The sequence below is a fragment of the Lissotriton helveticus genome, chromosome 2_1 (genome assembly GCF_964261635.1).
Source record: "Lissotriton helveticus chromosome 2_1, aLisHel1.1, whole genome shotgun sequence".
In the NCBI taxonomy this organism is placed as follows: domain Eukaryota; kingdom Metazoa; phylum Chordata; class Amphibia; order Caudata; family Salamandridae; genus Lissotriton; species Lissotriton helveticus.
This window is the reverse complement of record NC_136059.1, coordinates 651,580,085-651,599,909: the sequence shown is the minus strand read 5'-3', so window position 1 is coordinate 651,599,909 and position 19,825 is coordinate 651,580,085. Positions and strand designations below refer to the sequence as shown.

General features: G+C 44.1%; 1 protein-coding gene across 2 annotated transcripts in view; it reads left to right on the top strand.

Moving 5' to 3' along the window:
• The window catches only part of TMEM161B (transmembrane protein 161B), a 397,127-nt gene that overhangs the window by 118,890 nt on the left and 258,412 nt on the right, over positions 1-19,825 (top strand). For both annotated transcript variants that reach the window (XM_078675339.1, XM_078675340.1), the window contains 3 exons: positions 9,442-9,539; positions 10,524-10,680; positions 13,416-13,567. In XM_078675339.1, the coding sequence (XP_078531465.1) occupies positions 9,442-9,539; positions 10,524-10,680; positions 13,416-13,567 (407 nt within the window). The remainder of the gene's footprint in view (positions 1-9,441; positions 9,540-10,523; positions 10,681-13,415; positions 13,568-19,825) is intronic.

Genomic DNA, 19,825 nt, shown 5'->3' with positions numbered 1-19,825 from the left:
AAAGCTTTTGGAGGGCCAGCAGTCTGCTCCGTGCCGTCAGAGGTCCCCGTCGAGAGGAAGGTTGTGGGACCGGTCGTGGAGTCATCACCATTCTTCTTCACAGTCTGCGCACTCCTGGTGAGTCGAAGCATCAGAAGAAGGCGAAGAAGCACCGTTGCTCTTTGCCTTCTGCCTGTCCATCAGTTGACGCGACTCGGGAACCAGAGCGTCTTCGCTCTCCGGCTCAGTCTTTGGAGCCTGCTTCTGAGACAACTCCAAGATTCCCTCATTTTCTCGGATCCGGAGCATCCCCTCCACAGCTTCGAGATTTCTACGAAGTGCTTCACAGCATCTTTGGGCAGCCCGACTCTGCAGGCACACCTTCGGGCCCCACAGACTCTCCTGGGTGCCCTGGGCCTTCAAGGCCGGCGGCTTCGGCGCCAGATGGCCCCGAGGATCCAGGCCTGGATCCGGATCAGCGCCGGTCGACCTCACGGTTCCTTGCCTGGCGCCGATTCCAGTGACGGGCCCCTGATGCTGGTTGTGCCCCCAACCGGCATCGACCCGACTTGGACCCAGCACTGGACCGACATCGACTGAAGCTGATACCAGGGCCGGAGGGTAGTTTTGTACCTCTGTTCATCCCTGGCGTTCCCCATCACCTTGAGTGGCAGCAATAGGAGGGTGAGGAGGACTGGTGGCGTCTGTTAACCCTCTAGCAGACCAACTTGAGGAGCCGGACTGGCGAGAGGAGTTGGGTGATGCCAGTGGTCTGGATACCTCCCCAGACCTTGGTATGCTTTCTCCCCCTACCGTAGCTATGGAGGGGGAGCTTCCTACGCTGTGGTGTTGCATAGGTTGGCTGATGCCTTGTTCCTCGAGCTTCCTACGGTGGTTGTCAGAACTAACCTCCTGACTGAGGTGCTTCAGCCGGCAGCAGTCTCTTCAGAGCCCATGCTGCCTTTTAATGAGACTCTCACTGACCTCCTTCTGGGCACTTGGTCCAAGCCCAGAACAGGTGTTCCTGTGGACAGGATGATTGCCCGGCCCACGGCGACCCACTTTTCCTCTCCCAACACCCTACCCCTGAGAGCTTGGTGGTTCAAGCCTCATCCTCTAAAGGCGCACTCCCTACTGCTCCCCCAGATAGGGAATCCAAGAAGCTAGACCATCTTGGGAAGAAAATGTTTTCTTCCGCCAGCTTAGGACTGCGGTCGGTGAACACTGCATGTCTCTTGGGCCGTTATACACACATGGTGTGGGATACGGTCACACAAGTGCTGCAACAGTGCCCGGTGGAGGCCTGGGCCGTGCTCACCCACGCTGTTGCTAAGGGTCGAGACGCAGCTAAGTTAACCATCCGGTGTGGACTGGATACTACCGACTCACTGGGTAGATCGGTTTCCATGTCGGTAGCCCTGAGGCGCTACGCCTCGCTGAGAACGTCTCGCTTCTCTGGGGATCTCTGATCACACTTTTGGACATGCCTTTTGATGGCCGTCGCCTGTTTGGTGACAAGGCGGACAACGCGCTTGAGCGCTTCAAATATTCTAGAGTCCAGGCCAGATCCTTGGGATTCGCAGCAACTTTTCACCCTGTGCAGTCTGCCTTTCACCCCTTTCTTGGCGACAGAAGGGATGTCCCACCACGTTCCGCCCAGGGCCACAAGGCCATGCAAGCTACCAGGTCGCAGGTGGCCAGGTACGTGGGAACCAGTGTCGCAGGTCTGGGGGCCAGAGGGCGGGCCAGCCCACAAATTCCCCCTGCAGCAGCCTCCAAACCCTCCTAGTCTGACTTTTGAGGGCCACCTGTTACCAATAGGCGGCAGGATCCGCCATCACCTCCCCCACTGGCACAACATCAGGTCAGACAGGTGGGTTTTGCAGATAGTCCAAAGGGGCTACTCCCTCCCCTTTGAGACTATGCCTCCCTCCATGCCACCAACGCTCCATCGCATGTCGGAGGATCACTTGCCCATTCTCATCCAGGAAGCTACAGCTCTCTTGGCCATGGGAGCTATCGAACGAGTCCCTGTGCCAGAAGTAGGTCATGGTTGTTACTCCCACTACTTCCTGGTACCCAAGAAGGACAAAAGCCTGCATCCTGTCTTGGACCTCAGGGACATCAACAGCTTCCTACGGAAGGAGAAGTCCAAAATGTTAACCTTGGCTCAGGTCTTCTTTGCCCTCGTCTCCTGAGACTGGATGATAGACTTGGACTTGCAGGACACTTATTTTCCCATCCCGGTCGTGCCTGCCCACTGGCGTTACCTACAGTAGGCCATGAGCATTTTGAGGTTACCATGCTCCCCTTGGGCCTTACCAGCGCCCCTCGGGTGTTCGCTAAAGTGATGGCGGTTGTTGAAGCTCATCTTTGCAGATCAAGGGTTCCAGTCTTCCCCTATCTCGAAGACTGCCTGTTGAAGGCATGCTCGCTCCAGGCTGTTGTCTCCCACCTACAGACTACAGCCGACCGCCTGCATTCGCTGGGGTTCACTATCAACATGCAGAAGTCGCACGAAATCCCCTCTCAGAAGCTCCTTTTTATCAGAGTGATTCTGGACACAGCACAGTTTTGGATCTATCCTCCCGAGCAGCGAGTCTGGGATATTCGGGCTACGATACCGATGTTTCAGCCTCTATCCCGGATTTTGGTGGGAAGGACACTGAGGCTGCTGGACCTCATGGCCCCCTGAATCCTGTTGGTGGATCATGCCACATGGCATATGCAGGCTCTGCAGTGGGACCTGAAGTTCCAGTGGGCGCAGCATCAGTGGAATCTTTCCGATGTTGTCCGGATGTTGAAGGGGACTGCAAGTCCATTGCAGTGGTGGCTCACGAACCATGATTGGGTCAGCGGCAGCTCCCTCTCCCTTCCCCAACCAGAGTTCACAGTAGTGATGGATGCGTCACTTCTGGGATGGGGCGGCCACATGGGGGAGGCAGAGATCAGGGGCCTCTGGGTTCAGGCGGAGTCCGGGCTCCACATCAACCTTCTAGAGCTCCGGGCGATTCGCCTTGCACTGAAGTCATTCCTTCTCTCTGTTTGAGGAGGAGTAGTGCAGGTGTTCACGGACAACACCACCGCCATGTAGTACTGCAACAAATAGGGCAGGGTTGGGTCGTGGACCCTATGTCAAGGGGGCTCTTCGTCTTTGAGCATGGCTGGAACATCAGGGCAAATCCCTTGTGGTTCAACACCTGGCAGTTTCCCTGAACGCCAAGGCGGATGAACTCAGCAGCGGGTGCATGATGGATCACAAATGGCGTCTTCCCTCCGAGGTGGTGCAAGGTCTCTTTCAGCAGTGGGGAGAGTCTTGGTTAAATCTATTCGCTACCAAAGAGAACACGCCATGTCAGCAGTTCTGCGTGTTGGAGTTTTGAAGGCGGCACTCGCTTGGCGACGCCTTTCGTCGCAAGTGGAATTGCGGCCCCTGTACGCTTTTCTGCCTGTACCACTTCTACCCAGAGTTCTGAAGATCAAGCGTGACCGGCCCAAGTAATTCTTGTGGCCCTGGACTGGGCACAAAGAGTCTGGTACCCCGAGCTCTTGAGCATGGCCATCGATCCTCTGATCAGACTGCCACGTCTGGAGGATCTTCTGTAGCAGCAGCAGGAGACGGTCTTCTACCCAAACCTGTCCAGTCTCCACCTCCTTGCGTGGAGATTGAGCGGCGACAGTTGACAACTTTCGACCTTCCTCCCGAAGTCTGTAGTGTCATCTTGGCAGCCAGGCGTGCCTCCACTAAAACGGTGTACGCCTGTAGATAGAACACATTTGTGGCATGGTGCACAGCAAAGGCTGTGGATTCCCTTTTCGCCCCTCTTTCGGAGGTTCTACTCTTCATTCTTTCTTTGGTCCAGCAGGGCTTTGCTCTGGGCACTCTTAAAGGCTATCTTTCGGCCATTTCAACCTTTCTTTGCTTTCCCGATCAGCCTTCTCTTTTCAAGTTCCCTGTTATCAGATTTCTGAAGGGTATTACTCATCTCTTTCCTCCTCCTCCTTCTTCTTTCTTAATGCCCCAGTGGGACTTGAATCTTGCCCTCACTTATCTTATGTGCGCTCCCTTTGAGCCACAGCATAATTGTCCACTTCGTCTCTTTACTTTGAAGACTGCTTTCTTGCTTGCCGTCACCTCTGCTCGCATGGTGTGTGAGCTTCAAGCCTTATCCTCCAGACCTCCCTTTCTTGCTGTCCATCTGGACAAAGTTGTCCTCCGTACTATGCTCTCTTTACTGCCCAAAGCGGTTACCTCTTTCCACATAGGACAGACCATTACATTGCCCACCTCCGTCCCGCATACGCACCACTCCAAAGAGTAGGAGAATCCACCATCTGGACCGAAAACGTGCGCTGTCGTTCTACCTTGACCGCACTAAAGACTCCCGGGTGGACGATCAACTCTTCTGGGTTATGTGGGTGCCGAGAAAGGTCGGGCCGTGCACAGATTCATTACTCCTGAGACGGAAGCCGGGAGCTGTACTCTGTTGTTTTAACATTTGAGTGTCACTTTTGAAACTGTGTTTTTAAACTGTCTTACCTTAACAAAACCCTTTGGACATGAACTAAGACCCTGCTCAATCGCGCAGCGGCTCCTAAAACGCCGACAACGACCACTGGCTGACGGCGTGCACCTAGGCCACGCCCCCCCGCCCAGCTTGAAAAGGCGCTGAATACGAGCGCGTTTCAGATTCATTACTCCTGAGGCGGAAGCCGGGAGCTGTACTCTGTTGTTTTAACATTTGAGTGTCACTTTTGAAACTGTGTTTTTAAACTGTCTTACCTTAACAAAACCCTTTGGACACAAACTAAGACCCTGCTCAATCGCGCAGCGGCTCCTAAAACGCCGACAACGACCACTGGCTGACGCCATTGACTGCGTGCACCTAGGCCACGCCCTCTTTCTGGCCACTCCCCCCCCGCCCAGCTTGAAAAGGCGCTGAATACGAGCGCGTTTCCGATTCATTACTCCTGAGGCGGAAGCCGGGAGCTGTACTCTGTTGTTTTAACATTTGAGTGTCACTTTTGAAACTGTGTTTTTAAACTGTCTTACCTTAACAAAACCCTTTGGACACGAACTAAGACCCTGCTCAATCGCGCAGCGGCTCCTAAAACGCCGACAACGACCACTGGCTGACGCCATTGATGGCGTGCACCTAGGCCACGCCCCCTTTCTGGCCATGCCCCCCTGCCTCTTCCTTTTACATAAAATGTGCCACTGGACGAAGCACAGCGGACGAGCGCAGCGGGAGCGCCTAAGGCAAGTCCGTCTGCGCCCGTCCGCGCCAGGACGAGCCTAGGGCCAGGCACCCTGGGCCTTTCCACTCAAGCAAGGCTGTCATACTCCAGGGACTCTCTGTTACAACTGAACCAGCCCCTACAGGCCTCCTGCACCAATTCCCTTAAAGGTGAGAGCCGACGTTCCCAATGTCTACATTGCCCATTCAAACTTTCTCCAACATTGAAGAACCAACTACCTCCGACAATCATTAATATGGCTCTATTAAATTGTAGTGTCAACAACAAAGGCCTTCCCTATAGTCCTATGGGTTAAATATCCCTAGATATGTATTTTCCTTACTGTCGCAAGACAACCCAGGGTCAATTGTCCCCTTGGAGCCTGCTGCACTGCTAATGATCATACATGCTGTGCTGTTTGTTATGTTAAGAGTGTGTTTGTGCGTGTTCATGTGAATGACCCAGTAGGTTCCAACAGGTTACTCCACCCTCCGACTGTGAAAAAAGGGGGAGGGGGGGTCGACAGGGCCTCACGGGAGCAACACCTGGGGGGGGAAATTTACAGACTGGTACTCGCCTGTGTCCCCGCTTCTCATCATCAGCACCTGTCGACCCAAACAAAATGGGGATAGTAATAGTGTGCAAAAAACAAAACAAAAAAAAAACTGTGTAACCACGTTTAGAATGACCCTTATGCGATTAAAAAGAGTTATACTGAACTGGCATTCATATCTTTATTCTTTGCTGTTCGCTCACTCTAATAAAAAACAAAAACCGACATGTTTCATCACCATTCTTACTTTGTTGGTGATTTCTTCAGGGTTTTCACTCGGGTCAGCATATGTATAGCACCTTAAGTATTCTTCATATATTGTACCAGGTGGCCCCTCTTTTTCTGGCCTACCGGCCCCCGTAGAAGAATGTATGGTTTTAGGGGAGTTCGCCTCACTCTTTAGGCGGGTCTCTTATACCGCCACGAGGTCGGTATCGGTGCTCTCTTCTGGTATGGCTTACGCTCACCCTCCGTGTCACACACAGTTGTTTTTTTTTTTTTTTGCACACTATTACTATCCCCATTTTGTTTGGGTCGACAGGTGCTGATGATAAGAAGCGGGGACACAGGCGAGTACCAGTCTGTAAATTTCCCCCCCCCAGGTGTTGCTCCCGTGAGGCCCTGTCGACCCCCCCCTCCCCCTTTTTTCACAGTCGGAGGGTGGAGTAACCTGTTGGAACCTACTGGGTCATTCACATGAACACGCACAAACACACTCTTAACATAACAAACAGCACAGCATGTATGATCATTAGCAGTGCAGCAGGCTCCAAGGGGACAATTGACCCTGGGTTGTCTTGCGACAGTAAGGAAAATACATATCTAGGGATATTTAACCCATAGGACTATAGGGAAGGCCTTTGTTGTTGACAGTGTTATGAGTGGGGGGCGGCCTATCCCTGTCGCAAATTTACCCTCTTTGGCTCCTTTGTTGAATGTCTATTAAATTGTAGATCTTTACCCAAACATTCCCAGGAAATACACATGTTACTAAAAGAGGAGAAATTTGAAATCCTGTTTCTTACAGAAACGTGGCTCAGCCCAGACTCGGACTATGACATTGAAAAAACACGTGTATGAGGGTCTTTTATTTGGGAGACACCTACCGATCCACCTGCAGACCTTGGTTATGCAGGACCAGTGATCCTTTCCACATTGATTTATAATTAGATAAAAACCTCACCACAAACCCAAGCTAGGAAAACGGCTGGAGTTTGTTTCGGTCTTCTGCGCTCTACCCGAAAAATCCTACCACTGCTCCCTCTCCAATCAAGGAAACTTTTGATCCAAGGTCTTATTTTGTCAAGGCTGGACTACGGCAACGCACTGTACCTGGGCGTACCCCAGAAAGTTACAACTAAATTACAGGTAGTACAAAACGCCGCCGCCAGGATTTTGACCAATACCAAGACCCGCTGCTCGGCCAAACCAGCTATCCGAGAACTGCATTGGCTACCCGTCATAGAAAGAGTGCAGTTCAAGGCGCTTTGCCTTACGCACAAAATTCTTAACGGAAAAGCCCCCCCTATACTCAAAGATTTGGTCACTCCTTATACCTCCTCCAGACCCCTCCGATCCTCTAATGCCCACCTCACACGAGTACCCAAGATCAAAAGAGCACGAACAGGCGGTCGCTGTTTCTCGTACAACGCGTCCAAATTGTGGAATTCTCTTCCCTCTGACCTTCGTGCACAACCCAACCTGCTAGCATTTCAAAAATCCCTGAAGACATGGCTGTTCCCGTGAGCTTCCCTCTCTCTTCATTCCATCTGTAATGGCTCAGCGCTGGGACGCTCACGGGCAGCTATGCGCTTTAGAAATCCGGTAAATAAATAAAAATCTCTCGATAGGTTGTCTTATGCATAAAGATCTGTTATTCTTTGGCGAAAATTGGGTTGGCATTGCTAGGGTATCTGTTCTAAGGTAAGGAATGTATATACGGTCTCTTTCAGATGAAGAAGTTATTTACCTTTGGTAACAATGTATCTGTAAGAGATATTAGTAGTTATAGATTCCTTCCCGCCCCACCCATCTTCCCTGTTTTGCGAACAGACTTCTAGGGATAGGACTTCCTTACAGGGCCAGAGCTATGTGCACTAGTGGTCAGTGTCTTGCATGGCTCTGCGCTTCTGGCGTGGAAAGTTGTGTCAGAACTGAAGTGGGCGCGCAAAGGTAACGTCTAAGTAGATACCACAATGTCATCCTGCCGACCAAAACGCTGCCGGCAAACGTGGAGTCGACCTCCACTGACGCGCAGGGGTACTGCTCCGAAAAAAATTCTGCTGGTCCAATCTGACACCTGGGGGTAATTCTAAGGTAAGGAATCTACAACTACTCTTACAGATATATCAGTACCTAAGGTAAGTAACTTGTTCTTTATGCTCTTTTGTGTGTTTATTCTCCTCATCAAACTCCCTTGTGCTCCCTATTGCTTTCTTCCTGTGTTTTTCTCCCATCTGTTTGTATATCGCCTGTGTGTGCTGCTTTTAACCTCAGCATTCCTTCCCACACCTGCCTTTTGTTTTTATTATATTTATTATTATTTTCTTGGAGTACCAGGCAACTAATTGCTGCCGACCCCTCTGCCTCAAAAACTTGCTTTTGCGCTACTTCAGTTTCGTTTTTATTTTATTTATTTACTGACCCTTCACAGATCAGTAAATAAATAAAACTGAAGCCTCATTCATTTCTTAAGTGTGCATGCATGGTGACATATGCATGTGCCCACAAAATGACACGGTTAACCATGTTGCACTTTTATTTATTTAAATCTGTGGCTGTTGCACATCTTGCTGATGCTTTACAGCATTCCCAGAAGGCATTGGCAAAGCTAATAGGTCCCATTGGCCTATTGAGACCTATTGGCCTTGCCAATGCTTGTTCATATTATGGTGGAATATCTTCTTCTGGAATAAAAGAGAATATTAATGAATAAATACCGTTGTGTTACATTACTGCTTTTAGTTGAGGTTTGTCTAAAGATGATTTCTGGAACTGTGTGAGATAACTGTAACAGTTCAATTATTGGTGTATCTGAGCTCAACAACACAAAATGTTGACAATACGGGAAGCACCACCAAACGTTTTCCATCCTTTACACATTTTACTGCACTTTAATCTTAAAAACAGCCCAGTTATTCACAAAGATCTTGCCATTCTTCCAAGGCTACTGAAGTGCCTATATTAGATGTCTTCCTCTTGAGCACAACTCATTTTCTCTCAAATGAGACCATTGTGACTGGCGACTGCATGATGTGGGATTCTTAATGCCTGGGGGTTGTTCCAAGCTGCTCATCTCTAAACTTTGAATCCAGAGCCATCATGCAAGAAGACGAGAACCGTTACTCTGTCACAAGAGTGCCCATTGCACCAGCTGACAAGCTGACTTCAGGAATCCGGCTGGAGAGAACCTTTGTCCCATCAGTCACATTCACCATTATTGTCTCATAGCTGCTAAAGGTGCTACTGTGAGCTTCTCGTGGCCTATTTCTGTCAGGCCAGTATTGTTCTACAACCAGCTGTTTCCCTTACCCCACTCCATCTCCAATGTTCTCAGCGCTAGCAAAATAATTTAATTGTTTTTAAGTCTTTTGAGGTCTTTGCTGTTTTCATATTAATAATTCTTTAATAATTTTGCCATGCTTAACTGAATTCAAATTTGACTCTTGCAGGAAGTATAATGGTCACATTGAAAATAAACCTTTAACAGTTCCAAAAGATCTCGATCTTCGCCTAGAAACTAAGTCTGTTGCAGAAGTAGATGTGTTAGGTAAGAAGTTAAAAAAATTATATGTTCTTCCTGTTTACATGGTGTTATAGTATTTTTGGGACTGTGGAGGTATTGCCATTATTAAGATATTTTAATGTATTTATTCAGCATTATGTTGTCCTCCTGGTCTGTTCTCTCAGTTAATTAGCAGCTTCAAGTAGTTTGGTCTGACTATAGTCCAGCCAGATATTCTCTCCAGGCAGTGCTGCTTGTAATCATGACCCTAGAGTTGAAACACAACCAGGTTTAGCCTCTATTTTGAAATATTTTCTGTAGGTGGCTCTCCATGTTTCCTTTTTCCCAGGATACCGGCTGAACTTGATATGCTGTGTTTGAGATCCAGTGAAGGTGCAATGAATGAGGACGAAAATTACTCATAATCCTAGATGTTATTGCATATATGCCCGCTTCCTGACAAGAGAAAAGAAATTAGTGATTGAATTGGGTTCTCCTACCTTAGAGTCAAAAGGTACTAAGCTAACTGACGGGACCTTGCACTCTAGACATGATAGCAATTTTCCTGTCTCAGTTTCTGAGTGATCATTTGAATAGAATTAAGAGTGATGGATAGTTCACCCCTTCCTCATTTTTTTTCGTTTCAAAAGAGGTGTAAAATGGCTCTTTTCAGCCTAATGTTTCACTATGAGCTTGGATTCAAATGCAATTTAATTAATAGCAACTGTTGAAATTGTAACCTTCGGATTTGCATTGTTTCGTACATACTTTCAAGAAGAGACTTTTCTCCTTGAAGTAATTGCTCTTAGATAGCACACATAATGCAGATTGTTCGTGATCATGAGTTCATTGACTATACTGATTTTGAGAACTATTTTTTATTATAAACAGATTTGCAATAACAAAACTGACAGCAACTCTCAAAGAGCGTTTTGACTCCCTAAAACTAATTGTAGTAAAATAAAACATTAAGCCCTGCAGATGACCTCTTGTAATATTTTATGGGTTTTTTGGTACTGTTTCTTTCAGCATTGCATTATTTTCCTGAATATCAGTGGTTGGTGGACTTCACAGTAGCAGCCACAATTGTGTATATAGTAACAGAAGCATACTACAGTTTGATGAAGCCTTCACATGAAATGAATATCAGCATTGTCTGGTCCCTGCTGGTATTGGCGTTTGCCATGTATCCTTTTTAGTGGTTTTGACGATGCTGTGTTTACAGACATTTACATGTATGAAACATCTTTTTCCTTTCAAACTCTAATTTAGAAGTTACAAATTCACAATGAGCATTGAATGTATAACTGAAGCTGTAAGCATCAACGCTTTATTGACCTGCCCAGAATTTAAAGAATGGCAAAACGTCTTGTTTTTTTGAGCATGCAGTACACACATATAACAAATAAGATTTGAACACACTTAAGTTGTAACTTGGCACTTGTTGAACACTAAAAGAACATTTAATTTTCTAGCTTAAAAAGGGGTACAATTGATTATGTTAGTGTTGCAAATAAACTGTTATTTCCTGTATATTTGAACTAGTGACTAATGCACATTTTTTTAATTTAAGAAGCACTGAACTGTTCTTATGACGTCGTTTTGTTCTCATCTGGTCAATCCCAGTCGGCTCTGGTCAGCCTCGCAGTTGCCTGCTCTGCTCCTGTATTGCCCTCCTGGCATTTTCTCTGCCCCTGCCATTTTCTCTGCCCCTGCCATCTGCCCTAGCGCCCACTCCTGCTGCTTGCCAGACGTTCTCTACATGCTCCCTTCCCCACTCACCCCCCCGCACTAGTGACACCTCAATTGCCCCTTTGTGACATTTCTGTATGCACCTTCAATCTCCGTTGCCAGTCTGACTGAACCAGAATTTCCGAAATTGCTGTGTAACATGAGAGAATCAAATGCTCAGATCCCTACAGATTGTTATTGTTATTGTTATTTTTAATTTATACCGCGCTCAATCACCTACAGGCCTCTAAGCGCATGTTTTATGTATGAACCTGCTTGTAGATTGTCCTTCTTGGAGCATCTTGTTCACCCGGCAGTTAGTGGAAAATCACACAAGAAAGATTAACACACATGTATGAGAGTTTGTTTTGCCAGTCAGACATAGACATCTTGTGGAGCCTTTCCACATAAAGTATGCTCATACTCTCAGCTGGAATCTGATTTGATTACTGGATCGACGTTTGGGTTTGGTAATCAAGCCATCTCCATTAGCCCTTCCATATCCCAATGGAGAGAGAAGCATCTGTTAGGGATCTCTTTGTCACCTAATTTGGCATGAGGAGAACATGCCTGAGAAGACAGATTTCCCCCGTCATATAATGGTTGTAGGTTAAAAACCTGTACAGATGTTTGAGAGTCTTCACCTGTCATGATCTATATTAGTCCTATACCCTTAAGGAAATACTCTTCATGTCATCTTTCGGACCTAAAGCAACTAAGCATGGAGGGATAACTGTTCTGAACTGTTTTTTAACATTGTATTGTACATGGCCATTTGTGATTTTTAATTCTGGAAGTGGTTTTTAGATCGACTCAATCTTTTTAAAACTCTGTATACTGAAATGTGCTTTTATGGTTGTTTGTTTGAATAACCGAACAAAGATTTTTTGAATTTGAATTTGAACTAAGCGTAGTCTTGTGAAACTTTCATTTTCCTCATTGAAATTGAACTATCTTCGTATACTTAAATGTATGTGCTAATCAGTCTATGGTAAACAATTGATTCCCTAGTAGAACCTACAGGTCACCAATAATATGGCACCAGTTAGGGCCCACTGCAAGTGTGCCTTATAAATGGCACATCAAGGGGGAGCTGTCTCATCCCTATGAAGTATATTTGTATGAGAAGGCCATAGCTGCAGTCCCGATCTGCTCTTGACAACTGTGTTGTGAGATGGAAGAGATGCATGGAATGCACTGTACTAGCTCTCTGATCATCCAAATATGCCACCTTGTTGGCCAACAGCTCTTTAGTTCCTGTAACAGAAACTGTGTTCTTCTTTAGAAAGTGACCGTAAGGGCCCTTAAGGCCCAGTGTAAAACGAGCAGAGAGTTCCCAGAATGTTTAAACCAGCTTCTTATATGTAGCTGGGGAGATACTAGTAGCTCAGGAGCGACTGGTCTAAACAATAATTCTGCATTCTTCATTTCATTCATTGTTTTCATGTTTTGGAAGAGCTCTGCTAGAAACAGAGTTTTTACCATTTTTCCTACTGCGGCTCTAAACTCCTTGGTTGCCATATCTGCAGACCTTAAATGAATCTATAGAAACAAATTGTATTCTGTTCTGAGGAAATAACAGTATTTTCAGTGCATAACTTAGTATACTGTGCCTTTACATTGTTGTGTGGGTTTACTCCAGAATATTGCTTTAGGCTGTTGCTCATAATGTTGCTCGTTTATGCACCCCACAGTATTTGCCTTTTCTTCCACCCTTTCTACCCCCGCTGTTCCCAGAATTCATTGGCACCTGCTCTCTTGTCCTTCTCTCCCAAGTTTTTGCTGTTGGGATTTTCTGTTTTTTCTTTTAAATATTAACTTGTAGTTAAAATCAGGTCTAATTCCTCTAACATTATTTGCTAATTTGTAGAAGGAAAAAGATGTATTCATTTTTAATCTCAAATTCTGCACTTATACCTATTGTACACACTCTTTCTCAAAATTGATTTGTTATACGTATAAAGATGCCATGCATAATGTACTTGTTTTTAATTTTATATTGGTTTAGGCCAGTGGTTTCCATTTGGATTTTTATTTTCGAAATTGTTATCAATGATATAGTAAATTATAATATATCTGTTCACACACATCTGTCATGTACACTGGGTTTAACACCGCAAACAAACTGGTTACTCTTTTTGAAAATGCTGTCTTTGCCAGTATTATTTTCCTGAATGAGTTCTCATGAAGCAAAATACTGTTCTCATTGACCACACACTACTTCAAACTTGAAGATGGAGGAGAAAGATCAGTTTGTGTCACCTTTGGATTTTTCTTCTTCGTCAAAGCAATGGCCATCCTAATTGTAACCGAAAACTACTTGGAATTTGGACTTGAAACCGGTAAGACCTAAATGTTACAAAATGCAACTCGATCTAGAAAAAATGCTATCGTTTCAAATAGCTATTTCCACACTGTTATTTATTTAAAAATTGAAGCATATATTGGCATATTACATGTCATTTGCATACTACTTGGTATCTTTTGTAGCCTTGTTGCAGGAAAGCAGTCTGTCTCATAGTAGATTTAAGGTATGAAAGCAAGTTTCCTGTACAGCACATCTCTAGTCATTGGGTCATTACTGTGGTTATGCAGGAGGGGTATATAACTTCTATTTTGTTAGCCTTGTTTCCTTCTCTGAGCAATTTATCTTCTGCACAATTGTGCTGTAAACTGTGACTGGATACCCAATTAAAAATACGACCGGCTATTTGGTAATCAGTCCCCAGGCCACCACTCACATTGCACGTGGGCTACTTTAGGTTTTGGTCCTCATTCAGCTCTTTTAGTCCTTGTGGGACTTTCCTTATAGAATCTTATTCAGTAAACATGTGAAATCTGAGATTCTGCAGATCTTCTATAGAAAATAGTACGGATGTCCAAATCTGCTGGATTGAGTCATCCAGTGAATAAAACCAAGTTTAGAATTACTCAGGTACAGCAGTCTCTTGCAGACTTTGTTTCTGGGCCTTCACTTTCATTCAGGAAGGCAGGGCATAGTCGGATACAAGGTGGTAACGCATTAGAGGTAGCCATAAACATAGGCTGTCAGCACTGCTGGCCCTGGTTGGGGTACACTTGTATTTTAATAGTAACTAATTTGAGTTCCAGACTGGCCTCTGTAGATGGTACAAGCATGCTGATTTTACTGGGATGCGTCTTGTCTAAGTCACTCATTTGCGTATCTAGCACTACTAGCAGTCCTCTAGATCATGAGAATGAATTGTATGGACTGCTACCATTTTTTTCGTTGTGGCAAGCACACGAAGACTTGTAATACAAAAAACATGCCGACTGGGTCAGAGGCGCGGTATGTGAAGACCCAGGTAACAGGACATGGGGATATATGGGGTAGGTATGTAATTGCAAAATTGACTGTGTCACTCGGAAACACAAGAGTTACTGAGGAATGAAATGTGTGCGAGTAGGACAAAGACCCTGGGAGCAAGACGCACAAAGATGGACATATAAGAGGAGTCAGGGTATTTAAATATTTTATGCGGCTTTGCATCTAAACATTCCAGTACAATTATCTTAGTGTGATGTAGCTTGTTGTTTTGACATTAATTTGAGAAATATGGATGTCATTTTTTTTTTAAGGATTTTTCACCGAATAATTCCCCAAATAACTTTTTCCCCTATCAGAAATTTGAAAAACATGTCTCACTATTGCACATAATGTTACATAAAACTGTATGGCTCACGGATAGTAGGAATTGCAAACAATCTGAAGTCATTGAGGGCTTTTGGTTTCATGGGCAGTCCCTCATTATAATTGGGGTATAAAATGGATCTGTTCTAATACATCTAGTTTAGGGAGCACTGTGGTACTAAACAGTAACTAATAGATCCCATTAGATGGGTAGGCTATATTCGAGACTCTTCCTGTGGTTTCTACTTGAAGAAATTAGCAACTGGTCTCCTGCCCAGCCCTTTCCTAAGTTTCCCATGTTATATGGGATTGATATTTTAACTAGTTTCATGTGAAAGTTTTCTGAGCAACATCAATGGTTATTGTTTACAAGGTTGACAAGATTCACTCCCAAATTTCCTAAAAAAGTCCATTGTAGCTCTTTCTGCACTGAAATAACTTTACCTGGATACAAAAACACATACGTGGAGGAGCAAGGCGTGTGGTGAAATTCCACTCGATTTTGAAACCTTGCTCCTCAAGACTAACCAGAAACATCCTGGGAAACATAGAACGTCCTATGGCTACCCCAGTGTTTTACAAATAATCAATTTGACCTCAATCTAGGCTTCCTGCCCGTTACTGTTTCAGGTGTGGTCTCTGGCCACCTCTAGATTGTAGTTTCTCTGCCCCTTTCTTTCAGCTGGTCACACAGAGGAACATAGTCGGATTTCTCCTCAACCCTAAACAATAACATCTATTCTCCGGAGAATTAATCTATTCTGTGTAACTGGTGGGAAACACGCTTTATAAATGTTTACATTTCAGCTTCTTTAAGATCGTTGAGCCGTGGCACTCCCTTCCAGCCACATTACAGAGAGCTCATATTAGTCTAGACTCCTAAATTTGGAGACACAGGACCGTAGGAAGCAATGTTCACACTTAATGGAAATCGAGAGCTTTGGCTAACTACTGGAAGGCAATGTGGAACATTATTAGGACTTCAAAAGACATGCATGATTACATTTATTGGTGTGCAAAGAATACATCCTCTTGTGTATAATCAACAACACCAAGGTTGTATTTGCATAGGCAAATAATAGTGCAATTCCCAATGTGGAGAGGTATGTAGCCTTCACAGGGAAGATCCCACTGAGAACAATCCTCAATCCCAGGGTCGGTAGTGATTCACTGTTGCAGGTGGAGGCTTCTGTTAACGCATCACAGCATTGACACTTGCCAATTTCCCTGACCCTGGGATTGAGGTTTGCTCTCTGTGAGACCTACCCTGTGACATGCATTCTTTGCACACCAATACATATAATCAGGCATGTATTTTGAATTCCTGATAATGATCCTGCATTAAATCGCAGGTCGAAACGTCGTCAACCTTAAACACTCCCCTTCAACTATGTGTATATGACTTCTGGGTGAAGTAGTATTCTCCTTGATGTAAATAAGTGACCCCCATTGTGGATACAACTGATGGTCATTTAATGTCTTATACCTTTTGTTTTCATGTTCTTAACACCAGTTGAGGATTTATATATATATATATATATATATATATATATATATATATATATATATATATATATATTCACTGAAAAAACCATAGGTTATAGACAATATATAGTTAGGAATTAGCATTTACAAAACCTTGAAAATTCACTGAAAAAACCATAGGTTATAGACCATATATAGTTAGGAATTAGCATTTACAAAACCTTGAAAATTCACTGCAAAAACCATAGGTTAGAGACCATATATAGTTAGCTGGACATTTTATTGACATAAAACCAATGAAATTCCATATATAGTTAGTTGCACTAACTATATATCGCGCACCCGCAATCCACTGCTGATGATGTCACATATTACATCATTCATGACATGGTCAGTGACATCACTGATGACATCACTGATGACATCTCAAATGACATCACTGATGACATCACTGATAACAACATCCAGTGATTTTTTGTTTCTATAAAGTTTAAATATGTCTTACATATTGAAGAATGAGTGGATGTGTAAGTGTCTGGACGAAGGATTTAGTAGGTGCATGACTGACTGTATGAGTGAGTGATTAAATGTGTCTCACTGAGTGCATGGGTTAGTGACTAAACTGTCTTAATTTGTGCATCATTATGTCTGTTGTTCTGTAAACTGCTGCATGTGTTGATCAGTAGCTATATGAGTAACTATATGGGTTATTGATTGATTGCCCAAGTATTTGTATGGGAGACTGAGTGTGTGTGTGGCTAGCTGGGAGGTGTGTGACTCTGTGCAGATCAATCTGTACTTGTATCAATGATTGTATAAGAAGGTAAGTATGTGTTAGTATATGTTTGAAAATGTAAGGTGCTCTATGTTTAACTGTATAGACAAGAAAATGGAAGTGTCATTGATTCTTTCCAGGACTGACTAGGTGTGTGAGTAACTCCATGGATGAGTGGCAGACTGTGAGTGTCTGTATAGGTGTATGAGTGCATATGATAGTGTAAAGATGAGTGATTGTATGTATGAATGATTGTATGGGTGAATGAGTGAAGGTGTGTGTAGACGTAGCAATCAGTGAGTGCGTATGTAGTAACTAGTATTGGTGTGTCAATGGTTTCAAAAATTATACTCTCTTTTTAACACTGGTTATATTAAAATGTGAGGAGATGCATTGTATTGTCACATGAATGATATCATCAGTAATGTGGTCATTGATGTCAAATGAGATGTCATCAGTGATGTCATCAGTGATGTCATCAGTGATGTCACTGACCATGTCATGAATGATGTAATATGTGACATCATCAGCAGTGGATTGCGGGTGCGCGATATATAGTTAGTGCGACTAACTATATATGGAATTTCATTGGTTTTATGTCAATAAAATGTCCAGCTAACTATATATGGTCTCTAACCTATGGTTTTTGCAGTGAATTTTCAAGGTTTTGTAAATGCTAATTCCTAACTATATATGGTCTATAACCTATGGTTTTTTCAGTGAATTTTCAAGGTTTTGTAAATGCTAATTCCTAACTATATATGGTCTATAACCTATGGTTTTTTCAGTGAATTTCAATGGTTTTTTAATAGCAAATATCATAAGCTGTCGAATGTCAAGTACGTGGTAAGTAAAAACATTTTCGTGTTTATGCACACTGATCTGCTTTGAATGGTGCCCCCCCCCTCATTTCTATTAGGAGTACTCTCTCTTTGCAGATAGTGAAAGGTAGTTAACGCAGGCCTTTGCCCCGGTTGTAATCCGTCGTGCCTGCTTCTCTCTCCATTTGATTGATTGTTATCCAAGTATTTACTGTTTTAGAATTAGTTCTCTTTGGTTCATTCTCTATTTACAAACAAACACAGAGTCGCAATACTCTGTTTAGTCTTTGCAGATAACGAAAAATCGTGTAAAAAAAAAGAAAAGGAATCGAGTAAAATCAGTAGGCCACTAATGGGATCTCTTTTTGACCTCGCTAAAATAGAAACATTAGGAACAACCCCTCATGACAAATACAAAACTAGTGAGATGAACTGAACTTCACACAATGATGGCTGCAAAACAGCTCGGCTCCGCCACCCACCCCGCCCAAAATAACGATAAAGAGCGGCTGCCATGATTGGTTGCGGAATGGCCACAACGGAGCTACGAAATGGTGGTGCTCTCATGCTAACCCCAGCTTCAGTCTGAAACATCCAGAAACACTGTAGACTACCAATTCGATCAGTTCCGGTAGCGCCCCAATGTAACCCGGTAGAGAAGAACTAGCCCTCCCCTCTTTGACTGATGGTTCTTGTTGCCTGTCCCTTCTGTTGTCATTTAACAGAACTATTTAGCCTGCTGAAAGGGGTTGTGTTTCGACCGCTGGTTGGTGGAGACATTTTGACTATATTCTGGACCTGCGTTGTCGCGTAATGCGTCATATGACGCGCCGCGTTAGCGCATCCGGAAGTCATCCGGGGCGCGCAGCGCGTAACGTAAGCATAACAAGTCATGTGACTTGTTAATAAAACTTTTCATTGGTTCATTTTACTTTTCTTATTCTAATGATGAAAGCCTTAGTCATATCACCTAAAAATTACGCTTTTAATTACTTCCGAACATTATTTTTTCTTAAATATATGTTATAATGTTCCAGGCTAATGTACTTTCCCGGAAATTTTACAACTGTTCTGCAAGTAAAATATATTCTTTTTTCGAGAAAAAGAGCGTTTCTTCGTCCCATGACGGAGCCGTTGAGCAAAAGAGGGTCGACCTGCTGTCTTAGTCGCCGATACGCCTGAATATGAGATTCTTATCGATCACTTTATGTTGCAGGAATAGAAAACACAACAGCCCTTGACCATTTATCTTTACTGCGTTCCTTCGTATTATACCTTTTACCCTTCATGTAATTGGTCTGCTTTATTTCACTTGCCTTTTAATGATTCTAAAACAGTGACTATTATTAAAAACTTTACCAATGTATATACTACTACCATGTTTTCTTTTAAAAACCTTTATTGTGAAAATTTCATTATACAAATACGAGCCTATAACCACGTGGGCCTGCCACGGAGCAAACTGTAATCGTATATGATGAATAGACATTTACACTGTAGAGGAACGTAACGGGCGGGCCATTAGGTTGCAAGAACTAAGGTGTCTAACAGTTACGGAATCGGTGGACGTACATTTTATAATTAAAATACGACAGGGCCAGTTACAATAAAATTATCTAGATATACATTTGCGGGCAAGTACCATGGGTGACGTTAATTCGAATTTTCAACAGTACAGTAATCAATAACACATCAGAACTTAATATCAATAGGGATGTCGAAATATTCAATCAATTCTCGTCCCCGCCCGCCATGTGCTTCAAAACTGCATACGTATCTCGTGATTTCAAGGTTCTGCAACCAGTACACAACAAGGAGTTACGAGTCCCATTTATTCCGGCGCCATTTTGGGCGAGGACGGGCAGGT